Source organism: Ursus maritimus, unplaced genomic scaffold (genome assembly GCF_017311325.1).
Source record: "Ursus maritimus isolate PB19 unplaced genomic scaffold, ASM1731132v1 scaffold_5, whole genome shotgun sequence".
Taxonomy (NCBI): domain Eukaryota; kingdom Metazoa; phylum Chordata; class Mammalia; order Carnivora; family Ursidae; genus Ursus; species Ursus maritimus.
Window position 1 is genome coordinate 52,679,294 of NW_024426663.1, and position 24,185 is coordinate 52,703,478.

At 38.0% G+C, this 24,185-nt stretch overlaps 1 protein-coding gene across 20 annotated transcripts in view; it reads right to left on the reverse strand.

Annotated features, from left to right (window-relative positions):
• LOC103663913 (protocadherin gamma-C4) overlaps window positions 1-24,185 on the reverse strand; it is a 176,275-nt gene that overhangs the window by 27,234 nt on the left and 124,856 nt on the right. The window contains exon 1 of one of the 20 annotated variants that reach the window (XM_040622330.1): window positions 4,873-5,021. The exons of 18 other annotated variants lie outside the window; for them this stretch is intronic. In XM_040622330.1, coding sequence (XP_040478264.1) covers window positions 4,873-4,902 — 30 coding nt within the window. In that variant the 5' untranslated portion in view covers window positions 4,903-5,021. Of the gene's footprint in view, window positions 1-2,472; window positions 4,767-4,872; window positions 5,022-24,185 lie in introns of those variants that run through there. One more of the 20 variants, XM_040622327.1, reaches the window with a different exon arrangement.

A 24,185-nucleotide genomic window follows, 5' to 3' on the forward strand; every position in this document is an offset into this window, starting at 1 on the left:
CCATTTGGAAAGATGTTATCTTTATTTTACAGATGAGGAGTTCAGAGAGGTGAAGAGACATGCCTAAAGCTAAACAACTACTATGTGCAGTACTAGGATTCCCCCCACTCCCACCCCTGGTTTGTCTGGAAAGAAATAAAGTCTCTTTCTATTAACATCTGAAATGATTTTTCTACTAGCCTGTCATCTGTATGATCATAAACTGGCCTTTTACTGATGCCTTTCATATCCAAGAACTAGACCTCTTGTAGGTCTCAATATTTGCAAGTTCACACCAAAACAAACAGGCATACAGTTGATTATTAGCAGTGGAACATCACAAAGCCTTAATCCTACATACCCCTGACTTGATTTTTTTATGCGAGGTGTGTGATTCTCCCATCTTTACATGGTAAAAACAGCTTTACTGAGATACAGTTCACATACTATACAATTCATTCATTTAAAATGCACAATTTGATGTTTTTTTTTAGTATATTCACATATACTAAAAGGATACAACCATCACCACAGTCTAATTATAGAACATTTGTCACTCCTCAAAGAGGTTCCATATCCACTGACCAGCTCCAGATTTTTTAAGAACAGCTACCCAGATGCTAGTGGTTTAGGAAGATTTTCTCTTTAGGTGACTGAAGCATGTCTTCCTTACGTTGCTCCTCTAGACTTATCCTTTATACCTATGTATTCTTAAAACACATTTACTTATGTATTTGAATATAGTTGACACATGGTGTTACATTAGTTTCAGGTGTACAACATAGCAATTCAGTAAGTTTATAGAGCTATTCTACAGAATATTTTAAGGTTGAGAAATAACAGAATTTTCTAAGTTTGGCCTGGCCCAGTAAGTCTGGTTCTATGAACACCAAAATAACACTCTGCTTCATAAACATGTTAATTGACAGACTGGTAGATTGTAGAGCAGTAGCTTTCAAACTAGTCTGCACATTAGAATCACTTGGGGACCTTAAAAAAATACTGATCCCTGTGTCCCACCCCCAGAGATTGTACTTTAATTGATCTGGGGTGTGGCCTGGGTTTCAGGATTTTTAAGGGGTCCCCAAGAAATTTTTGTGTGCAACCAACTCTGACAGCTGCCTCTTTCTGTCATCTTCCCTTAGCTTTTCCATTTATGCCTCTACTTTGTCATTTTTGGCTGTCACAAGATTTTCTCATTTCCAAGGGGTGTTTGAAATTGCGGGTGGGTAAAAAATAAAAATAAGAATAGCAATAGTAATAAACATAAATATAGTAATAGTAATAATTTAAAAAAGTAATAATAGTAATGAATAAAAAATAATAGTAATAGTAGTAATAGAATTTTTTAACACTTACGATACACCAGGCTCTGAGATTAACTTGGCCAAGGACTTATTGCTGATAAGTATTGGAGCCTCATTTGTCTAATTGCCAAATCCAAGGGTTAATAACAATAATATATTTATTAGTATACTAATATACTTTATTAGTCATAAAATAACAGTGGTTCTCCCACAACTGGAAGTGTGTACAGGTTTCACTCCAAGACAAAAGCCTTGCAGTTACCTGCAACCAGCTTGAATCAATGAAAGCTTTACCTTTCTCAAGTTACAACTTTACCTACCTCTTACATTGTGTGTATGCTTAAGAAAAATAATGCTGGAAGGATAGGGAATAAAACTGGGGGTACAAAAAAAACTTTCAATTTGTACCATATGTTCTTTTGGATTGTCTGGATTTATTTTTAAAATAAATGATTGCTTTTACTTTTAAAATTAATGGTGGTTATATGTTTAGATTTGGGGATTCATGTTAGTCATAATTATTTCTTTATACTTTTCTCTATTTTCTAAACTTTCTATAATATACATGCATTACTACTATAACATAAAAATATTTTGTAAATAATGTACACATTTTTTTCCAGCAGTGTAGGTCAATTAAATCTTGAAGGATGCCTAGAATTTTATTTCTTTCATAGAAAATCATCTGAGAACAAGGTATGGGATATGTGTAGGCAAAGGAAAATTATCATAAACCATTAGTTTTAATGAAGATGTAGTAATCAAATGAAAGATGGACAAATGAGGTACGTACTATATTCCAAGCACCTGTCACTGGTTAGAGATATCAAGCAGCTTGTTCTCAATGCAAATGACACCAAGGTAAGCTCTGAGTGCTGAGATCTTGGGTTATAATTTAGTGCCCCCTTAGCAAGATTGGTTAGTTGTGATGGCAAGTGACTGCTGAGGGTGTGAATTGGGGCCACACATGAGTCAATCAACTCCACACTGTGTGGGTCCACAAACCACACTTTAGCCAGGCCATCCCCTTCACAAAGGCATGATGTTTGATCTAGGCAGGGCAAGGTGAAAATGTGGACGCATCATTGGGAAATCATCTTCTTCACTAAAAAACATCTCCATTCCTTCCTGAACCTGGTGCGGGCATCAAAAAGCATTAATACCACTCTGGAATGCTAACCCTTACCTGTCCAGGAGGGGAGCTCTCTGCACCCAACACTTGCCTATAGAACACCGGATCACAGCTCCGCAGTGTGTTCTGTCGGCTGGCCAGGGGGCTGGCAGCACCAGGTTTCTTCAGCAGCGGGTCGCTGCGGCGTGAGTCGGTGGTGAGGTACACCTGATGGTAAAGGTGCGGTGGCATCAGGCCACCCCGCACGGCATCTGCATGCAGAGAGGATGCTGGTGTTCGGTACAGGGAGCTCACTGGAGCTCGGTACAGGTCCCTGGACTGCTTCCACTTGTAAACTTTGAATATAATCACTCCCAGTACTGTGACTGCGAACCCCACAGAAACCAGGATTAGAGAGAGGAGCAGATAAAAGGTGAGATTTTTATTCTGCTCCCGAGGGGCAGAGCCGGGGGGGAACTCAGCCCGGGCTTCAGGAGAATCCTCGGTTACCGACACAGTCAGGGTTGCGGTAGTGGACAGTGATGGCTCCCCATTGTCTTTGATTAAGACCATAAGAGTCTGCCTGGGCACATCTGTGTCCTGGACTGCGCGGGAAGTGCGGACTTGACCTGTGTGAAGCCCCACGGCAAAAAGGCTCTGGTTGGAGGCTCCCAAGAGGCTGTAGGAGAGCCAGGCATTGTGTCCTGCATCGGGGTCCCAGCCTACTACCCGTGTGACCACATGGCCAGGAGTGGTAGCTCTGGACAGCATCTCCACCGAGCTCCGCCCAGGCCGGGGATATAAGACCTGGGGGGCATTATCATTGCGGTCAGTGACAAATATATTCACGCTGATGTTGGTGGTCAGGACTGGAATGCCCCCGTCACTGACATGAGCTGTTATTTCGAACTCTCGCCGATCTTCATAATCCAGGGGCACTAAGGATGACACAATGCCACTGTCACGATTTATCGTGAAATAGCGGCCCACTAGCCCAGTTTCAGCTCCTTGCTCCAAGAGAAAGAAGGAAAGGCGAGCATTCTGAGGAGCATCTGGGTCCCAGACACTTAGATTTAGTATTGGAACCCCAGGGATGTTATTTTCCTCAACATAAACATCATAGGAGGATTGGGAAGACTGTGGAGGGTTGTCGTTGATGTCAGACACTTGTACCTGCACGACTGTAAGAGCTGAGAGGGAAGGGATGCCCGCGTCTCGAGCAGTGATGCTGAGGTTGTATTCTGGGACAGTCTCACGATCCAGAGCTGCGCTGGTTTTCAAAGTAAAGTAATTCTTGAGGGAAGAAGTAAGGCTGAAGGGGAGACCTGGAGGAACCTCGCAAGTCACCAATCCATTCTCCCCAGCATCCAGATCGATCACGCTGAGCAAAGCAATGACAGTTCCAAGAGGGGCATCCTCGGGGACTGGGCTGTACACGGAGGTGACTGTGATCTCTGGGGCATTGTCATTCACGTCCACAACCTCTACCAAAACTTTACAATGTGCTCCTTCTGGAGTGGCGCCTTTGTCTTTGGCCTGTATGTAAATCTCGTGGAGTTTTGTGTCTTCGAAGTCCAGGCGACCCTTGATTGTCAACATCCCAGTTACAGGATCTAAGGAGAATAGGTCTCGCACACTGGCACGGTTGTGGCTGCCAAAAGAATAAATGATTTCACCATTGGGGCCTTCATCCAGATCGGTTGCATGAACTTGCACCACGAGAGTGCCGGGGGGTGCATCCTCCAGGACACGCGCACGGTACAAAGACTGATTGAAGGTGGGTGCATTGTCATTCGCGTCCAGCACCGTGATGCGAATGGGAAGGGTGGCAGAACGTGCCGGAGTTCCTCCATCCAAAGCAGTCAGCACCAACTGGAGACTTGGCTCTCGCTCCCAATCAAGGGCGCGCTCCAGCACCAGCTCCGCATACTTGGTGCTGTCCTCCCGCGTCTGAACGCGAAGCGCAAAGTACTCATTTAGGCTCAGCTCATAGGTTTGTAAAGAGTTGCTTCCTACATCGGGATCGTGCGCGCTCTCCAGCGGGAAGCGCGTGCCTGGCGCCACGGCCTCGCTAATCTCCAATTTCATTTCCCGGGTAGGGAAAGAGGGATTGTTGTCGTTAATATCCTGGATCACCACTTCCGCGCTGAACAGCTCTAGTGGGGTCTCCACTACCAGCTCCAGAGTTACGGTGCAGGAGGGCAGTGTCCCACAAAGCTCCTCTCTATCCAGGCGGTCATTCACGAACATCTCTCCAGTCTCCCGGTTCACCTCAAAGAACCGTCGGCTAGTTCCGGACAACACCCGGAGCCTGCGGGCTGACACGCTGCCGAGATCCAAACCAAGGTCCGTGACCACGTTGCCCACCGCAAAACCTCTCTCTCTTTCCTCCAGGATCTCATAGCGAACGACGGCAGAAGCCTTGTGCAAAGCACCAAGCAGAAACAGAACTCCCACCACTCTCCCTGTGCTTACCAGTCCGCTCCTCCAGGCCTCTGGGACCATCTCACTCAAAGGCAGTTCCTCTCGGCGGGGTCCGGATCTTTCCGGCTTTTTCGCTGAAAAACTTTCAGCGGGTTAGCGCTTGAGCGCTGGGCGCGGAGTCGGACATGGCTTTCTGGATGCCGTTGATTTGCTCGCCGGCTGTTCAGTCTCTGCCTCATCCCGGGGCGCCGAGAGGGGACGGGCCGCGGCCCGATCTCCAGCGTCTTCATTGGCCGACAGCGGCACGCAGAGTCCCAGCCAATAACTGCACGAAGAATGCGCTAGCGCCCGGCTCTCTGAGCGGGACAATCGCTACGGACAGAAACTTCACTTTCCTTTGGCTTCTTTCCAGAGTTGGGGCCAAAGCGCCTTGGCAGTTATGTGTACATCGGAAACCTACCTTAGCCTGGAAAGCCAACTGCAGAGCGATGAAGCTGGCTGTTCTGCAAGTTTTCAAACCAAACCAAAGCCTATTGTACATTTTAATGGCTGTCTGGAATTGCAAGAAGGGAGGGTCAAACCAAACCGAGAATGATACAACACTGTCTGGAAAAACACCAATTTGGTTTGTCGGAGGGCTGGGGAAATCCTATACAGCTGGACTCTACGTGTAAGTGGGCATTTAGCATTTCTGTGGAAATGTGAATAATTTCAGCTTTATCTCTTACCAAATAAGACTACAATTTTATTACTTCCTCAGTAGACAAAATCAAAGGAGCCATTCTATGTTTGGTCTAATTGTGTTTTATGAAATTTAAAATTCAGGTTTCTTTAAAAACTGGATGTTGTTCTTTAGCTCTCATTTTGTAAGAACCAGGGAGCAATGTGACATTTCCCTACCCCATCCTTCCCAACAAACATAACCTCAATCATAAAGCATCATCTCAAATACTTTCCTTTACATGGTTAATCCATTTCCCAAGATCTTGTGTTCATATGCCACAAAGAGAAGATGCATTGCTAAAAAAGGTAATATCCCCCTTCCCCCAAAACAGAAAAAGTCCAGGCCTATTTATCACCTTTATAAAATGACTGAGATATAGCAGCAATTTAGAGAATACAAAGCCTTTAACCCACAGAATAAAGAGGCTTGAGTTTTCTCCATTTAAGATTATAACTCATGAAACAAACAAAACAGAAATGATTAGGATTATGAATAAGAGAATCAAGTACGAAATAAGTCCGCTAAGTTGTGCATCCTTGCACAAGAAACTACCATCACAGGGTTTCTGAGTTCCTTATCTTACAAAATGAATAAGGCAGGTAAATACCCGGCATAGAGTAAGCCTCAATTACTGATGCAAATCACCCTATTAAATATGAGACGTAAAGCTTTAGAGCCCCTACTATGTCTGTACACCTGTCCTGGACATCACTTGGATGGCATACAGTCCTTTCTGAAGTGTAAATGAACCCGGAGGCAGGGACATAGTCAAACAGGTTAAATAAGTAGATAAGTATGTAAGTATAAAGAGGATATTTACTGAAGAGATGAAAATCCCTTTTGGATCTGTTTCTCCATGTCCTCAATACTTTATCTTTTAAACCCCCTAGGTTTTTTTTTTTTAATGAGTGACACAAGTGGGAAAGTTTATTAAAACTCAAGTATATTCTCCAGATGTTAACCTGAAGAAAGAGCTGCACGCCCCGTACATGAACAGACACTTCTCCAAAGAAGACATCCAAATGGCCGACATATACATGAAAAAATGCTCCATGTCATTTGCCATCAGGGAAATACAAATCAAAACCACAATGAGCTACCACCTTATGCCAGTCAGAATAGCTAAAATTAACAACTCAGGAAACGACAACTGTTGGTGAGGATATAAACCCCTAGTTTTAAATACTGTTTGACAATTGGATCAGACCACCGAGAATCCTGACGGGCATTCAAATACAGAATATACTCTATAGAATATATTTAGAATACAGAATATAGCCTAGTCACTTGCTACTCAAAGTGTGAACAAAGAACCAATAGTATAGGCATCACCTAGGAGTTTGTTACAAATGCAGAAATGCCCTACTCTGTACCTAGTGACCAGATTTTGATTTAACAAAATACCTGTGTGATTTGAATGAATATTAGGGTTTGAGAAAACTGATCTGTGGTTTATTCAGAAATAAAGATTAATCAATCTGTTTTTTCCCATTCGTCATCACTTAATTACAACGTGGCTTTTGAAAACTAGCTTCTAAAAGTCGAAACAGTTTCCCCATTTATAATAACACCCATAGTTTTCTTAAGACCGCTTCATAAGCCAGCAGAAAGAACCCTCTTGGATCCATTTTCCATAGTAGCCACAATGTTCTTAAAAATTTTTTTTGTTAAGATTCTATTTATTTACTTAAGAGGGAGTGTGCACAAGCAGGGAGAGGGGCAGAGGGACAGAATCTCAAGCAGACTCCGTGCTGAACATGGAGCCCAACTTGGGACTCTATCCCACAACCCCGAGGTCATGACCTGAGCCGAAAGCAAGAGTTGGACACTCTACCTACTGAGCCGCCCAGGTGCCCCAATCTTCTTAAAATTTTAATTAGATGACACAACTATCCAACTGAAAACTCCTCAGTAGCATCTCACTGCTCTTGAAATAAAATACCAAATCCTTTGCACAGTATCTAAATTCTCATGCCTTCTTCTCTTGACACTCCATTATACAGTATGGTCTTCAGCCAAGGTTTCTTCTGTCCCAGGGGCTTTACAAAAGGCATTCCTCTCCTAGGGAAAGCTGCTTTCCCTTCCCTCCCTTTGCTTTGCTAATTTCTATGAATCAAGTCTTACTTTAAATGTTATTTCCTAATAGAGGTCTTCCATTAGACCTCAGTTAAAACCAGGATCCTTTGTTATATTCTCTAAGAGCACCTTGTATTTTCCTTTGTTGAACCTAGCATAATTTAATATTTTAGAATTATTTTTGTAAGCATAATGTCTGCTTCTTCCACTAAAAAGAAAAGCTGTAGGAGGTCAGAGACCATGCCCTGTTTTGATGACCACTTATATCCTTGGCATCTAGTACTGTAGGCACTTAATGCTTCCCCCTCCCCCCAACTTTATTAAAGTATAATGGGGGGGCGCATGAGTGGCTCAGTCGGTTGGGTGGCTGCCTTTGGCTCAGGTCGTGATCCCAGGGTGCTGAGATCGAGCCCCGCATCAGGCACCCACTCGGCAGAGAGCCTGCTTCTCCCTCTCCCTCTCCCCATGCTTGTACTCACTCTCGGTCAAATAAACAAATAAAAAAATCTTTAAAAAAATAAGCATAATTGACGGGCACCTCAGTGGCTCAGTCGGTTAAGCATCTGCCTTCGGCTCAGGTCATGATCCCGGGGTCCTGGGATGGAGCCCCATGTCGACCTCCCTGATAAGTGGGGGAGTCTGCTTCTCCCTCTCCCTCTGCCCCCCTCCCATTCATGTTCTCTCTCTACCTCTCTCAAATAAATAAATAAAATCTTTTGAAAAATGAAGTATAACTGGCAAACATAATTATAAAAACTAAAGATATAAACATGACAATTTACTATATTATAAAGTAATTACCACATCATAGTTAACACATCCATCAGCACTGTTAGTTACCCTTGTGTGTGCATGTGTGTGGTGAGAACAATTAAGATACAGTCTCTCAGCAAATGTCAAGTATATACTACAGTACTGTTAACTATAGTCAACATGCTGTACTTTAGAGTTCTAAAGTGTATTCATCTTCTAAGTTTATACCCTTTGACCAACATCTCTCTACATTGAATGATTATTAATACAGCAGTCTTCATGCCAGTGGCCTAGTAATCATAAAATGCACTAAGAATTACACAGAGTCAATTATATGCAGCCATTTTCCCTAGCTGTACGCATTTTTGGAAGATACAACCACACTTTCAAGCTACCAGTGGGCCCAATGAAACTATTCCTTAACCTAATGATTTGAAAAACAAAATACAGTTTGCTAAAGAGACAAATAAGGTGTGGTAATACAACTCACACTAGGGAAAAAACAAAGATAGGAAATGGAACCACCAGTGTTACAGGATCAACACAATTATCCAGCCTCTATCTTCTTTCCTTTCTGTTCTGTAATTTCAAGAGAGCCTCTGATCAATGAGATGCAGCAAAGACAATTTTAAAATAGAAAGTAAATGTATTACAGGTATTACAGGTGTCAAGTGTGAAGCCTTAGCGTCAGAAAGACCTGAGTTCCCATACTGGATATTACACTTAGTAGCTATGTAACCATAAAGTTCTTATTTTTAACTTCTCTTTCATTTTCTTTATCTTTAAAATGGGAATAATAATAGCTCCCCTTGACATAACTAAGCATCTCACTCTGTTAATATTTTAACAGCTTTATACTTAACCAAGGAGTTTATCTAGACAATGACTTTTAGTAAATTTATATTATGCAACCAACACCACAATCCAGTTTTACTATATTCCCATCACCCCAAGAATGCCTTAATCCTGTCTGCAGTCAATCCTTGCTGCTACCCCCAGGCTCAGGCAACCACTGAGTAAAAATTCCCAAGTCCAGGGTGCCTGGCTGGCTCAGTCGGTAGAGCACACAACTCTTGATCTCTGGGTTTTGAGTTCAAGCACCCACATTGAATGCAGAGATTACTTACAAGTAAAATCTTTTTAAAAAAATTTCCAAGTCATTCTTAACATCTTTTTCTACATTTCCACATTCAATTAATTACCAGTACATGCCAATGCTTACTACCTCCAAAATGTATTTTGAATCTATCATTACGTTCCCTCTCTACTGCCACTTCCTGAGTCAAATACCTTAAATACTGTCCTATGACTGGTTACGTAATTTGTAAGGCCAATGAAAAATGAAAATAGGGGGCTCCTTCTTTAAAAATTAAGAATTTCAAGATAGTAACAGCAAGGCATCAGTCCAAATGCGGGGCCCTTCTAAGAAAGGGGACCCATGCGACTGCACAGATCACATGCTCATGAAGCTGGCCCTGTCTGGCACAGAGGAACCTCTCCAAAAATATGTCCTAATATCATTTTTAAATACTGGGTAACTACATCATATTATTATTAATTCTCAGAGTTGTCAGTAATATAAAAAGTGTTCCTCACGGTACTGTTAAATTATTGCATTCAAAGACAAAATGTATGTATTACCCCTTTAAAATCCTAAATATCATCTAGTAATCTTTCAATTTAACCTAATTTGCCTATTTGAGGAATATTTCAAGGTCAAATTAAGGGATTATTAGAGGAGAACTGGTATAAAAACAGATAACCAAGAGATTAATCAAACATATACCACAATTTACACAGGTGGGATATTCAAGGATTTGGTTAATAAGCTTAGCCTTAATATTTACCTGAAGTTTATTTACATGAAAAAATATGATACTTTGATTTGAAAAGATCTATGAATCTTAAAAATATGTTTTATATCCATTCTATCTCCCCTCAGAACAAGAAGAAATTATCTCATCAATAAGAAACAAAACAGAAGATAATAGGGAAAGGGAGGGAAAAATAAAGTAAGATGAAATCAGAGAGGGAGACAAATGATAAGAGACTCTTAACTATAAGAAACAAACTGAGGGTGGCTGGAGGGAAGGTGGGTAGGAGAATGGGGTAACTGGGTGATGGGCATTAAGGAGGGCACCTGATGGAATGAGCACTGGGTGTTATATACAACTGATGAATCACTAAACTGTACCTCTGAAACTAATACACTATATATTAATTAATTGGATTTAAATTAAAAATATTTTGAAACTACAGGGGCACCAGGGTGCCCCAATATTTTGAAACTACAGGGTGGTTCAGTCGGTTGAGCTGAGCATCTGACTTTTGGTTTTGCATCAGGTCATGATCTCAGTATTGTGAGGACTGAGGCCCGCATTGGGCTCTGTGGTCAACAGGGTCTGTTTGAAATTCTTTCTCCCTCTCCCTCCACCCCTCCCCAATACCCCCTGCTCATGCACATGTGTGCCCTCTCTCTAAAATAAATAAATAAAACCTTTAAAAGATATTTTGAAACCAGTCAGTGATTTTAGAGATCAAAAGTTTAAGAGATGTTTACTTCTTCACCTATTTTAATGCTTTCTCATCTAGTCCTGATCACATTAGTACTCTCTTACTGTTTATTAGATCAGAAACTCAAATATGCCAGGAAACTACCTGCAAAATATTAACTGCCCACCTGAAAATCTTCTAAGAGACCTAAATTGTCCTTAGATAAAATTTATTCAATTTTCCCCAGCATACCATTATACTTTGATCTAAATTATTATCAGTTCTCACCAAATGGATAGGCTTGTATAGTTGAATTGTCTCTTTTTTAATGAAGAAAATCATTTCAAAATACATTGATAACTTCGAGAAGGAAGTGTAACTTTCTGAACTTTAAGCCTTCTAACAATACAGAACCTTTAGTACACAATAAAGATGCTATCTCAAATCACTGAGTTAAAGATGAAGTCTTTAATAAACAGTACTGAGACAACTGGACAGCAATTTGAAAAAAAAAGATAAAATTAGATCCATACCTCAGCACACACAAGAATAAAACCCATACAGATCAAGGATCCAAATGTAAAAACCAATAAATCATATAAGTACTAGAAAAACAACTGATAAATTTTTCTGTAACCTTGGTGTGGGGAAAGGCTTTCTAAGCATGACTCAAAACCTAAATGCAATATAAGAAAAGACTGATTAATTTGATTACATAAAAAAGAAAAAAGACTGCTCTGCAAAAAATACTCTAAGCAAGGCTGAAATACAAATGACATACTGAGAAAAAATATTTGCAACTTATATCTTGAGCAAAGGGCTAATATCTCTAAGTATATAAATAACTTTTTTTATTTTAGGACAAGACACTAAGAGATCATATAGTAAACATAAGACATGAACAATTTTGAAAGAGAGATAAACAGACTCAAATATGTGAAAAGATCTTTAAATTCAATCATAATGAGAGAAGCTCTAATCAAAACTACTTTTGAGATTTTTTAAATAATCGCATTGGCAAAAATTAAAAATCTTGACAACATACTCTATAGAGGAGGCTATGGGAAAATAAGCATTCTCATCAACTGGTAGGAATGCAAAAGAATACAACCCATATGGAGGGAAATAGTTATATCTAACAAACCCATATATGCATTTACCCTATGACCTAGTAATCACACTTTTAGGAATATACCCTGAAGATACACCTCAAAAATTTTGAAAATACATATGTACCAGATTATTCATTACAGCATTATTTGTAATTGCAAAAAGATTAGAAACCACCTCAATGGCAAACTACAGATTGACTGAACAGACTATGATATGTACACATATAAAAGAATTTTAGGAAGCTATAAAAAATAAAGATCTCTATAAACTAATATATAATGATTTCCAGGATATAATCCTAGTACAAAAAGCAAAGTGATAACTTATATTTCTGCTCATGTGGAATTAGCCATACCATTATAAGCAAACTTGAACAATGATGAAAATATATGGAAAGATGCTCTTAGTCACTGGCTTAGAAGGAGTGGGAGACCAAAAGAAGGGAAACAAATAAGGTGAGCCCTAGGATCTCAAGTATTTTGCCTGGAGGAATTTTCAAACCATGGGGCAAAAAAAAAAAGGGGGGGAAACCCAAGAATAACAAAGTGGTCTTGCTGAATTTCAGAGTAGAAATGTGAGTTTGGGGAGGCTGAGGCAGCTAGAATTTGTGGAAAAGAGAATGGAGCTATGTAAAGAACTCCAGAAGTCTGGATAAGGATCCCCTGAGTCTCTGGATGAACAATAACCAAGCACGCATAGACTGTTAACTCTCCAGAAGCTGAGCAAAGAAGAAGAGAGCTATTAGCTGAAATTTCTGGAGCTCACACAGGGATGGTAAATATTTGGATTCCATTCAGCCAGAATATAAAAATCATGATGAGCAGTCAAAAAAAAAAAAATCACAACTTAGTAGCACGGCTAACTAGCCCAATGCAAAGGTTTCTAGAGACCTGTCCTAACAAAATTCAAAAACAAGTCTTGAAAAGATCAACCAGATATGCAAATAACTGCCTTCCCAAACAAGTATCAATACTTTTTAAAGAAAGACAACAAAATATCTAAGCTTCCCAGAGCAATCTATACTTTCAACGCCATCCCGATCAAAATACAAATGCCATTTTTCAAAGTGCTGGAACAAACAATCTTAAAATTCACATGGAACCAGAAAAGATCCTGAATCACCAAGGAAATGTTGAAAAAGAAAAACAAAGCTGGGGGCATCATGTTGCCTGATTTCAAGCTATACTATAAAGTTGTGATCACCAAGACAGTATGGTACTGGCACAAAAACAGACACATAGATCAATGGAACAGAATAGAGAGCCCAGCTATGGACCCTCAACTCTATGGTCAACTAATCTTTGACAAAGCAGGAAAAAACATCCAATGGAAAAAAGACCATCTCTTCAATAAACAGTGCTCGGAAAACTGGACAGCTATATACAGAAGAATGAAACTTGACCATTCTCTTACACCATACACAAAGATAAACTCTAAATGGATGAAAAGACATCAATGTGAGACAGTAATCCATCAAAATCCTAAAGGAGAACCTCTTCAACATCAGCCACAGCCACTTCTTTCAAGACATGTCTCCAAAGGCAAGGGGAAAAAAAGCAAAAATGAACTTTTGGGACCTTCATCAAGATAAAAAGCTTTTGCACAGCAAAGGAAACAGTCAACAAACTAAGAGGCTACCCACGGAACGGGAGAAGATATTTGCAAATGACACTACAGATAAAGGGCTGGTATCCAAGATCTATAAAGAACTTTTCACACTCAACACCCAAAAAAACAAATAATCAACTCAAAAAATGGGCAGGAGACATGAACAGACACTTTTCCAAAGATGACATACAAATGGCTAACAGACACATGAAAAAATGTTCAACATCATTAGCCATCAGGAAATTCAAATCAAAACCACAATGAGATACCACCTTACACCAGTAAGAAGGGCAAAAATTGACAAGGCAAGAAACAACAAATGTTGGAGAGGTTGTGGAGAAAGGGGAACCCTCTTACACTGTTGGTGGGAATGCAAGTTGATATAGCCACTTTGGAAAACAGTGTGAAGGTTCCTCAAAGAGTTAAAAATAGAGCTACCCTATGACCCAGCAATTGCACTACTGGGTATTTACCCCAAAGATACAGATGTAGTGAAAAGAAGGGCAACATGCACCCCAATGTTCATAGCAGTAATGTCCACAAGAGCCAAACTGTGGAAGGAGCCAGGATGCCCTTCAACAGATGAATGGATAAAGAAGATGTGGTCCATGCGTACAATAGAATATTACTCAGCCATCAGAAAGGATGATTACCCAACATCTGCATCAACATGGATGGAACTGGATGAGATTATGCTAAGTGAAGTAAGTCAAGCAGAGAAAGACAATTACTGTATGGTTTTACTTATTTGTGAAACATAGGAATAGCATGGAGGACATTAGGAGAAGGAAGGGAAGAGTGAAGGGGGGAAAATCAGAGTGGGAGATGAAACATGAGAGACTATGGACTCCAGGAAACAAATGAGGGTTTTAGAGGGGAGGGGATTGGAGGAATGGGTGAGCCCAGTGATGGGTATTAAGGAGGGCAGGTATTTCATGGAGCAATGGGTGTTATACACAAACAATGAATCATGGAACACTACATCAAAAACTAAAGATGTACTGTATGGTCACTAACATAAAAAAAAAAAAAAACCAACACAGTAGGAAAAAAAAAGACAACAAAACCCAAACATTCAACAATGTAGCATTTATAATGTCTACCACCCAATAAAAACATTACTAGGCTTGCAAATAATCAGCAAATTGTGACTTAAAACCAGGGAGAAAATCATCACTAGAAATAACAGAGGTAATTAAATTAGCAGACGACTTTAAAACAGCTATTGTAAATACTCTCAAGGATTTAAAGGAAAACATGAAGACAATTAAAGTAATGGAGAGAAATCGAAGAATGAAATGGAATTTCTAGAAGTGAAAAATAACGTATATGAAATGAAAACTTCACTAGGTGGGATTAACCGCAGCCCAAAGAAGACCACTGAAGAAGACCACTGAACTTGAAAGCATAGTAACAGAAACTATCCAAACCGAAACACACAAAGGAAAAAATATGGGAAAATATCAACTGGTCTAATATAAGCAAAACTGGAGCTCCATAATTGTGTAGGTGTGTGTAATAATATTTGAATATAGCTCAAAATTTTCTAAATTTAAAGAAAAGCACAGATTTACAGATTCAAGAAGCTCAATGGGTCCCAAGAAGAATAAATGTCGAGAAAAACACATTAAGGTCCACCATAATCAAATTTCATAGATAAAGAGAAAAATTTAGAACCAGTCAGAGGAAAAGAAACATTAAATACAAAGGAACCAAAAAAAAGAAAGACTGTAAAATTCTTATTAGAAACACCACAAGGCAAAACAGAGAGGAATAGTATCTTCAAAGTAGTGAAAGAAAAAAAATGTCAGTCTAGAATTCTATATCCAGCAAAAGTACCTTTTAACAATGAAGGGGAAATAAAGGTTTTTTTTTTTTTTTCAAAAAACAAGAAAATATGTAACCAGAAGATCTATATTGTAAGAAACATTAAAGGAAGTTCTTCAGTCTGAAGGAAAGTGACACCAGATGGAAACATGGATATATGTAAAGTGACAGAAATGATAAATCTGTAGGTTACATGTGAAAACTTCTCACTTTCCTTAAGAGATAATTGATTATTTAAGGCAAAAATAACAACAGCATATTGTGAGGCTAAAAATACTGCAGAAGTAAAATGTGAGGCAACAATAGTACACGTACACACACACACACACACACACACACACACACACACACACACAAAAGGAGAAAAATGGAAGTATAAAGGGCACCTGCATTATATGCAAAGTGGTATAATATTATTTTCATTATATTTATGGTGATAAGTTAAATGTGCATAGTATAAACCCTAGAACAATCACTTAAAAATTAAAGAGGACATGTAATAAATGTTAGAGACAAAATGGAATACTAAACAATACTCAAACTAAAAGAAGGCATGAAAAGATGAATGAAGAAATAAAAAATGGATGGGATAAGAAGAAAACAAAAAGATGGTAGACATATCACATTAAATCTAAGTGATCTGAAAATACTAATTAAAAGTCAGAGAGGGATAAAAAAAAAAGCAAGACCCAAAAATATCCTTCCTACAGAAAATGCACTTTATATATAAAGAATGGTAAAAGATATACTATGCGATCACTAATTATAAGAAAGCTGGAGTGGCTATATCAATATGAGAAAAAGTAGGCCTTAAGACAAGACAGACTAGGAGAGATAAACATCTTTAGTCAATTTATCAAGTATAAAGATTTAACCATCTTAAATGTCTATTTACCCAAGGAAAATTACAAGAGTCACAGAACGACTTTGTATAATGATAAAAGGGTGAATCCTCTAGGAAGACATAGCCATCTTAAATGTGTACATACCAAACAAGAGCACTTCAAAATAAATGATGCAAAACCTGATACAACTTAAATGTAAAGCAGATCCATCATTAAAGTTGGAGGCTTCAACAATCCAGCAACAACTGACAGAACTACTGACAAGTATATTGAAGAAGTGAACAATAATTGATTAAACTTTTTCAAAAATTGACAAAATGACTAATTAGAATACAGAAGTGAACAACACCATTAACTAACAGAACCTAATTGACACTTATAGAACATTCCACCCAAGAGCAGAATACCTATTCTTCGCAAGTACCCATGGAACACTCTGATCATATCCAGAGTAAAAAAACAAACAAACGAATAACAAATTTTTTAAAAACAAAAATCAAACAGAACATATGTTTTGACCATACTGGAATTAAACTGAAAATCAATAACAGAGAAGTTAACAGGAAAATCTCCAAACACTTGGAAATAAAACAACACAGTTCTAAGTAATCCATGGGTCAATGAGTAAGTCTCAAAGGAAATTTAACAATATACTGAACTGAACGAAAATGAAAATACACTTATCAAAATCTGTGGGATGCAACCAAAGCAGTTCTGACAGGTAAATGTAGCGCTAAAGGTAAAAGTTCTTCCATCAGTCAACTATGTTCTGACCTCAACAAACTAGAAAAAGAGCAAAATAAATACAAAGCAAGCAGAAGAAATTATAAAAAAAAATACAAGGTCATAAATCAATGAAATTGAACTAGCTATATACCCAGGAGAAATTAAAACACATGTTCATAAAAGACTTGCAGCAAATAGTCACACCAATATTTTTCATAATAGCCATAAACTGGAATCAACCCATATGTCTATCAATGGACACATGGATAAACAAAATGTGGTTATAGCCATACAATGAAATACTATTCAGCAGTAAAACCAAAGAAGAGCTGACACATGCTACAATATGGATGAATCTCAACAATGCTGTGCCAAGTGAAAGAAGCCAATATAAAAACTACATATTGTATGACTATATTAATATGAAATTTCTACAAAACAAAAAACTGTACAGACTGAAAGCTCATCAGTGGTTGCCTGGGGCTGGGGGTGGAAACTGACTACAGACACAAAGGAAATCTCTGGGGTGAAGAAAACGTCCTAGAACTGGATAGTGGGGATGGTTGCACATCTAACTGAATTTATCAAAATTTGTCTACCTGTATCTTAAAATTGGTAAAGTTTGTGATATGTAAATTATACCTCAATTTATTTAAAAAGAAATATATAAATCAATAAAACTGAAAACAGAAGAATAGGAAAAAAAATCAATGGCACAAAAAACTGGTGCTTTGAAAACTACTAAAATTAGTAAATTGATTAATTGACAAACTCTATCAAGATGGACAATCCAGGGGCGCCTGGGTGGCACAGTGGTTAAGCGTCTGCCTTCGGCTCGGGTGTGATCCCAGCGTTATGGGATTGAGCCCCACATCAGGCTCCTCCGCTGTGAGCCTGCTTCTTCCTCTCCCACTCCCCCTGCTTGTGTTCCCTCTCTCGCTGGCTGTCTCTCTCTGTCAAATAAATAAATAAAATCTTAAAAAAAAAAAAAAAAGATGGACAATCCAGGGGCACCTGGGTGGCTCAGTCAGTTAAGCAGCCAACTCTTGGTTTGGCTCGGGTCATGATCTCAGGCTTGTGGGATTGAGCCCCACGTTGGGCTGAGCATTCAGGGATGAGTTTGCTTGAGAATCTCTCCTTCTCCCTCTGCCCCTCTCCCCCACTATGCACACATGCTCTCTCTCTAAAATAAATTTAAAAAAGAAAAAAAGGATGGCCAATCCAATATCCACAGTGAAACAGGCTATCACTACAGATCCCACAGGCATTAGAAGGAATATAAGGGAATATCAGGAACAACTATATGCATGTAAACTCAACAATTTAAATAAGATGGACCAATTGATGAAAAACGATTACTACAATACTAACCCAATATGAAATGGATAATCTATATAGTCCTACAGCTAACAGACAAATTGAAGTCATAGTTTTAAAATTCCCCAAAAGAAATTTCCAGGCCTAGATGGTTTCACTGGAGAATTCATCCAAATTTTTAAAGAGGAATTAACACCAATTCTACACAATCTCTTCCAGAAAAAAAGAGAAAATGCTTTTTAAAAAAAGATTTATTTATTTATTTGAGAGAGAGAGAGAGAGAGAGTGGGGGGAGGGGCAGAGGGAGAGAAGCACACTCCTCACTTAGCACAGAGCCCAACACAGTGCTCAATCTCACAACCCTGAGATCATGACTTAAGCTGAATCCAAGAGTCGGACCCATAAGTGACTAAGCCACCCAGGCACCCTGAGAAAACACTCCCTAATTCATTTTATAAAGCCAGTTTTACTGATACCAAAGCCAGACAAAGGCAGCACCAAAAACTACAAACCAATATCCTTCATAAATATAAACACAAAAATCCTGAATAAAATATGAGTAAATAGAATTCAGCAACATGTAAAAAAAATTACACACCATAACTAAGTGGAGTTTATTCCAGGGATGCAAGGCTGGTTCAATATTTGAAAATTAATTAGCATAATTCACAGTATCAACAAGCTAAAGAAGAAAAACTTAACAATCATATGCCATGGTGCAGAAAAAGCATGAGACAATATTCAACACCCATTCACGATTTAAAAAAAAGAAACTTAGAAAACTAGAGGAGAAAAAAACTAGAGGAAAAAAAGAGGAGATCTTCCTCAATTTAATAAAGTGCATCTACACAAACCTACAGTACACATGATACTTAGGAGTGCAAGACTAAATTTTCCCCCGTAAGATCAAGAACAAAGCAAAGATATCCATTCTCACTATTCTTACTCCACATAGTATTAGTTCTAGTCAGTGCAATAAGGCTAGAAAAAGAAAGAAAAGACATACAGATTAAAAGGAAGAATTAATACTGTCCCTATTTGCAAATGACAAAATTATGTACAAAGAAAATCCCAAAGAATCTGCAAGAAAACTCCTACAACTACTAAGTGACTTCAGCAAGGTCACACGATACAAGATCAACATGTGAAAATCTGTTTTATTTCTGTATACTATGATTGAACATGTAGAAGCTGAAATTAAAAACTCAATGCCATTGACAATTGCTCAAAAAATGAAATTCTGAAGTATAACAAAATATCCACACAGCTTACAGACTAAAACTTTAAAAATTCTGATGAAAGAAATAAAAGAATATCTAAATAAATGGAGAGAGAAACATAATATTCATGGTTCAGAAGACTCAACATAGTAAAGACGTCAATCCCTCCCCACCTCCATTTTGATCTCCAGGTTTAACACTATTCCTCAAAATATGAGCAAGACATTTTTTGGTACTACTGACAAGTTTATTCTAACATATACATGTAAAGGCACAGACCCTAAAATAGCTGAAACAATCTTGAAGAAGAAGAATAAAGTGGGAGGAGTTACTGCAACCGATTTCAGATTTACCATTTAGTTACAGTAATCTACAGAGCATACTATTAGAAGAGAGATACACACATAGTTCAATAAAACAGAATAAAGAACCCAGAAATAGACCCACACAAGTATGGCCAACTTATTTTTTAAAGCCATAAAGAAGATTTATTGGCTTACATAACTGAAGTCCAGAAGTAAGTAGGCATCATTAGTTTGACCCAGGGTCATAAATATGTCACCAAGGAACTGATTTCTTTCCTTTTCTTTCTTTAACATACAATGGTATTCTTCAGGGGTGCCTAGGTGGCTCAGTCAGTTAAGCGTCCGACTCTTGATCTCAACTCTGGTCATGATCTCAAGGTTGTTAGACAAGCCCCACGTTGGGCTCCACACTAGATGTGGAGCATGCATAAGACTGTCTCTCTCTCTCTCTCCTTCTGACTCTCCACCTTGCTCAAAAAAATTGTATTCTTCATGGTATAACTTCATGCTAAGGCAAACTGCCTCCTCTTATGGTCTCACCATGACTGCCACCAACTCCTGTGTATTTCCATGTCCTGAAGAATACAAAAGCATCTTCCTCAAATACCCAGTACACCCTTTCCTACAGCTTTGTTCGGCCAACAAATTTTTGACAAGGTGCAAAAGTAATTCAGCAGAGGAAGGGTAGCCTTTTCAACAAATGGCAGTGAAACCACTGATCATCCATAGACAAAAAATTGACTCTCAACCTAAACCCGACACCTTATACAAAAATTAACTCAAAATGAACCATAGGTGCCCACATAAAACTTAAAGCAAAAAAAACTTCTAGAAGACAGAGATGAAAAATCTTTAGGACTTAGGTCATGTGGACAGTTCTTAGATATGACACTAGAGCATAATCCATAAAAGAAAAACATTCATAAACTGTACTTCACTGAAAATTAAAAGCTTTTGTTTTAGGAATATCCTATTCAGAGGATAAAAAGAAACTGCAGACTGAAAGACAGTATTTCCAAACTACCTAGCTGACAAAGGACGTCTATCTAAAATACATAAAGAACTCTCAAAATGCAAAAAAATTAAAAATCCATTTAGAAAATGGACAAAACAAAAAATAAATTTGTCTCACTGAAAAAGATATAAGGATGGCAAATAAGCATATAGGCATTACAGAATGCAAATTAAAACAAGATACCATACACCTCTTATAACAGGTAAAATAAGAAATCAAGACAGTACCAAATACTGGTGAGAATATGGAAAAACTGGATCTCTCAAACTGTTGCTGAGAATACAAAATGGAACAGTCCTCTGGAAAACAGTTTGGTTGTTTCTTATGAAAATAAAAATACACTTACCATATGATACAGAAATTGCATTCCGGGACATATATGCCAGAGAAATGTAACCTTGAATCACAAAAATTTCTACATGATGTTCACAGCAACTTTATATGTAATAGCCCCAAACCGGAAACAACCCAAATGTCTTCCAGGAAGTGAATGGCTAAACTAACTCTTATATATTCATATAATAGAATACGACTCAGTAATAAAAAGAAACAAATTATTTTTAAAAAAGATTTTATTTATTTGACACAGAGAGAGCATGCGCACACAAGGAGGGGGAGCAGGAGAGGGAGAAGCAGGCTCCCGACAGGGCAGGGAGCCCAATGCAGGGATCGATCCCTGAGATCATGACCTGAGCCAAAGGCAGATGCTTAACCAAATGAGCCACCCAGGTGCCCCAAAAAGAAACAAATTCTTGATACAAACAACAACTTTGATGGATCTCAAAAGCCTGATGCTGAATGAAAAAAAGCCAGTCATGAAATGTTATGAAATGTATGGTACCATTTATACAACTTTTTCAAAATGACAAAACTATAGCAATGGTGGACAGATAGATGGTTGCTAGGGATTAGGGCATAAGAGGGAGTTCTTGGTGGTGATGAAATAGTTCTGTATTTGACTGTGGTAAGGGTTATACAAACCTATTCAGATGATAAAGTTGTACAGCACTATTCATACATGCAAGTGAGTGCATGTATAAACTGTTGGAATTTGAATAAGGTGAAATCTGTGGATTGTAGCAACGTCAATTTCCTGGTTTTGATCTTATACTACATTTATATAAGATGTTATTATTGGGGAAACCTGGTGATGGATACATGGGACCTTTCCGTTCTGTTTTTACAACTTCCTGTGAATCTGTAATGATTTTAAAATAAAAATTAAAAAAGGAAGTGTATGTACTTTTTATACAGCTTAATATACGAAACAATATATGACAGAAGAACTGATATAACCAAAATGAGAAAGAAAAATCCATATTTATAGTTAGAAATTTCAATACTCTTCTGTTAGTGAGTGAAAGAACCATTAGACAAAGCATAAGTTAAGACAGCAAGGCCTCAACAACACTATCAACCAAGAAGACCTAGTTTACAATTATTTAACACAACAAACACTAAAAACAAAATTGTTTTCAGGTATGCAAGGAACATTTCCCAAGATAGACAATATCCTGTGCTGTGAAACAAATTTTAACAAATTTAAAAGAATAGAAACAATACAAAGTATGCTCTTGGACAGCAATAAAATTAAATTTAAAATCAGTGACAAAAAATATTTGAGTAATTCTCAAATATTTGGAAAATAACCAACATATTTTTTAAAATAATCCATAATCCTAAGTCAAGGAAGAAATTGCAAGGTGTATGAGAAAATATTCTGTACTGAATTTTAATGGAAACATAACATCCAAAAATTAGTATAATGTGCCTGAAGCTCAGAGCAAAATTCATTTATTTAACTACTTGTATCAGGAAAAAAAAAAGAAAAAGAGGAAGGTGTAAAATCAATGATCTAAGCTATACCCATGAAAATTTAGAAAAAAGAGAGTAAAACACAGAGTACGTAGAAGGAAGGAAATGATAAAGATGAGAGTGGAAACTAATGAAGTAAAAAGTGGACAGGAGTACCTGGGTGGCTCAGGTGTTATGCAGCCAACTCCAGATTTTGGTGCAGGTCATGATCTCAGGATCCTGGGATCGAGCTCCACATGGGGCTCTCCGATCAGGAGGGAGTCTGCCTGAGATTCTCTCTCTCCCTCTCCCCCCCCAACATGCGCCTGTGTGCGTGCTTTCTCTAAAATAAATAAATCTTTTTTTAAAATGGACAAATAGAGAAAAACCAATGAAACCAAAAGCTCTTACCAAAACCATATAAAACCAAAGAAATTAAAAGAAAAATAAACTCCAGGCCAGTATCATTCATAAACACACATGCAAAAATGTTTTGCAAAATATTAGCATAATGAATCCAGCATCATAGAAAAGTATATAAAGACCAAGCTGGATATGTTCCAAATGCAAAGTTGTTAAACACTTAAAAATTAATTTGTGTCATGTACCATATTAATGAATGAAATAGAAAGGTCATATGATCATTTCAAATGATGCAAAAAAGTATTTGAGAAAATCTGACACTCATTCATGCTTAAAAACTCTCAACAAAATAGAAATAGAGGGAACTTCTTCAATCTGCTAAAAGAGATCTACGGAAACTCAATAGGAGAAGTCTGAATGCTTTCCCTCAGAAAAGATGAAACACAACGCAAGGATGTCCACCCTCACCTTTTCTACTCAGTTCTGATCTGGAAATCCTAGGCAATGCAACAGGGCAACTACAAGAAAGAAAAGACACACAGACTGAAAAGGAAAAAAATGAAACTGCCTTATTTACAAAAAAAATGTTTGTTTACATAGAGAATACTGAAGAATCTACAAAAACCCCTACCAGAATTAATAAGCCAATTTACTAAAGGCTCAGGATACAAGATCAATTTGCAAAAACTAAGTGCATTTCTATATACTACCAGTCATCAATTAGACAAAAAATTTAAAATGTCAGTTAGAATAGTAGAAGGCAATGAGTTTATCAGAATATACAGAAGATCTGCTCATTGGAAAACACAAAACCTTGCTAAAAGAAATTAAATAATTCTTAAATAAATTAGACATATACTATGCTCATGGGCTGAAATTTTCAATCATGCTGTTAATTTTTCCCAAATTGAAGCTATAGATTCAGTGCAACCCTCAACAATATCCAGAAATTTTTTGTTTGTAGAAAAAGTAACAGGATAATACCCAAATTTATATGAAAATTAAAGGATCCACAATACCAAAAACAATTTTGCCAAAGAAAAATAAAGTTGGGGAATTTATACTACCTGATTTCAAGACTTTATTACAATGCTACAGAGATATATGTAGAAGAGAAAGCCCAGAAAAAACCTCATATATATATATGATCAAATAACTGATGAGGAAGATGCCAAGATGACTTAA